The sequence below is a fragment of the Polyodon spathula genome, chromosome 7, assembly GCF_017654505.1.
Source record: "Polyodon spathula isolate WHYD16114869_AA chromosome 7, ASM1765450v1, whole genome shotgun sequence".
Classification (NCBI taxonomy): Eukaryota; Metazoa; Chordata; class Actinopteri; order Acipenseriformes; family Polyodontidae; genus Polyodon; species Polyodon spathula.
The window spans coordinates 9,528,814-9,530,445 of record NC_054540.1 but is presented as its reverse complement, the minus strand read 5'-3'; the positions used below and the strand labels follow the sequence as shown (position 1 = coordinate 9,530,445).

The window sequence follows — 1,632 nt, the reverse complement described above, 5'->3', positions numbered from 1 at the left end:
AGCATTTATTTGCAGAAAATGACAACTGGTCAAAATAAGAAAAAAGATGCAGTGTTGTCATATTCATATTCATTTTTAAACAACACAATACTAATGTTTTAACTTAGGAAGAGTTCAGAAATCAATATTTGGTGGAATAACCCTAAAGTACAAGGTTGTCCTGGAAGAAAACTTGCTTCCTTCTACTCTGACAATGTTCCCCAACTCTGAGGATTGGTTTTTCCAGCAGGACAATGCTCCATGCCACACAGCCAGGTCAATCAAGGTGTGGATGGAGGACCACCAGATCAAGACCCGGGAATGGCCAGCCCAATCTCCAGACATGAACCCCATTGAAAACCTCTGGAATGTGATCAAGAGGAAGATAGATGGTCACTAGCCATCAAACAAAGCCAAGCTGCTTGAATTTTTGTGCCAGGAGTGGCATAAAGTCACCCAACATCAATGTGAAAGACTGGTGGAGAGCATGCCAAGACGCATGAAAGCTGTGCTTGAAAATCAGGGTTGTTCCACCAAATATTGATTTCTGAACGCTTCATAAGTTAAAACATTAGTATTGTGTTGTTTAAAAATGAATATGAACTTATTTTCTTTGCATTATTCAAGGTCTGACAACACTGCATCTTTTTTGTTATTTTGACCAGTTGTCATTTTCTGCAAATAAATGCTCTAAATGACAATATTTTTATTTTGAATTTGGGAGAGATGTTGTCAGTAGTTTATAGAATAAAACAAAAATGTTCATTTTACCCAAACACATACTACACAAGCTTCTCTGGATTGAATCATCGGCCCAAATGTTGATTAGAGCAAATGTTTCTACATCCCTGCTGCAATCTGGCTCATGCTGTGTCTCAATCAACACAAATATGGCTAAACAAGCATGCTCCTTGCAGAAGTGAAACCTTCATGCAAGCGTGGTTGTTTGTTAATGGTTGGCTCAGGCAGTCAAGCATTTTGTTTCGCTCAACCCGGGTCAAAGCGTGTCAACCCACATCTTGAGGTGGGTTGCCGGGACCGGGTTAACCCAGGTCCGACCCACGTACTTGGTTTCCACACCAGGCAGGACTGTGACCCGGTTATCTAGGGCCTGGGTAGGAGTGCCAGTGTGAAAGGGGCTCTAATTGAAACGGATGTGATTAGGGAGTCAAATGACATTATCAATGGAAGTTATTTGATTTAACAATATAAAGCAGTCTGTACTCTCCCCTAATTACAATAAATAAATACATACATACATAAATAATAAAAAGCTAGTTGAATTATTTGTTGTCGTTTTGTTTGTAAAAGTATGCATGCTGTTAATGTATAAGTGTGGAATAAAATACAATGTATAACGGTAACTACACATCAATAATAATAATAATACTAATAGTTATTCATGTCATTCATTTTTCAGCTAAATAAATGAAAACAATATTGCTTTGTGTGATTCTTGCTCAGTATAGTTCAAGCATCCACTCATGTAATTGAATATCGTAAAAAGCCCTGTGCAAGTGTCCGCTTCTCAAGAGCCATTACAGCATGTTGTACTGTAACGTAAACAACAGCGAGGAAGTTAAATTCGTGCAAATGAGAATAACTGCAAAATGTGAAACCAGGTACATTCAAACGCAATTCTGATCCGAGCAT

General features: G+C 38.4%; 1 protein-coding gene across 1 annotated transcript in view; it reads right to left on the bottom strand.

Annotated features, from left to right (window-relative positions):
* The window catches only part of LOC121319004 (pseudouridylate synthase 7 homolog-like protein), a 7,526-nt gene extending 5,894 nt beyond the window's left edge, over positions 1-1,632 (bottom strand). The window contains exons 1-2 of the mRNA XM_041256237.1: positions 1,606-1,632; positions 996-1,120 (exon numbers count right to left, since the gene is read on the bottom strand). Coding sequence (XP_041112171.1) covers positions 996-1,120; positions 1,606-1,632 — 152 coding nt within the window. The remainder of the gene's footprint in view (positions 1-995; positions 1,121-1,605) is intronic.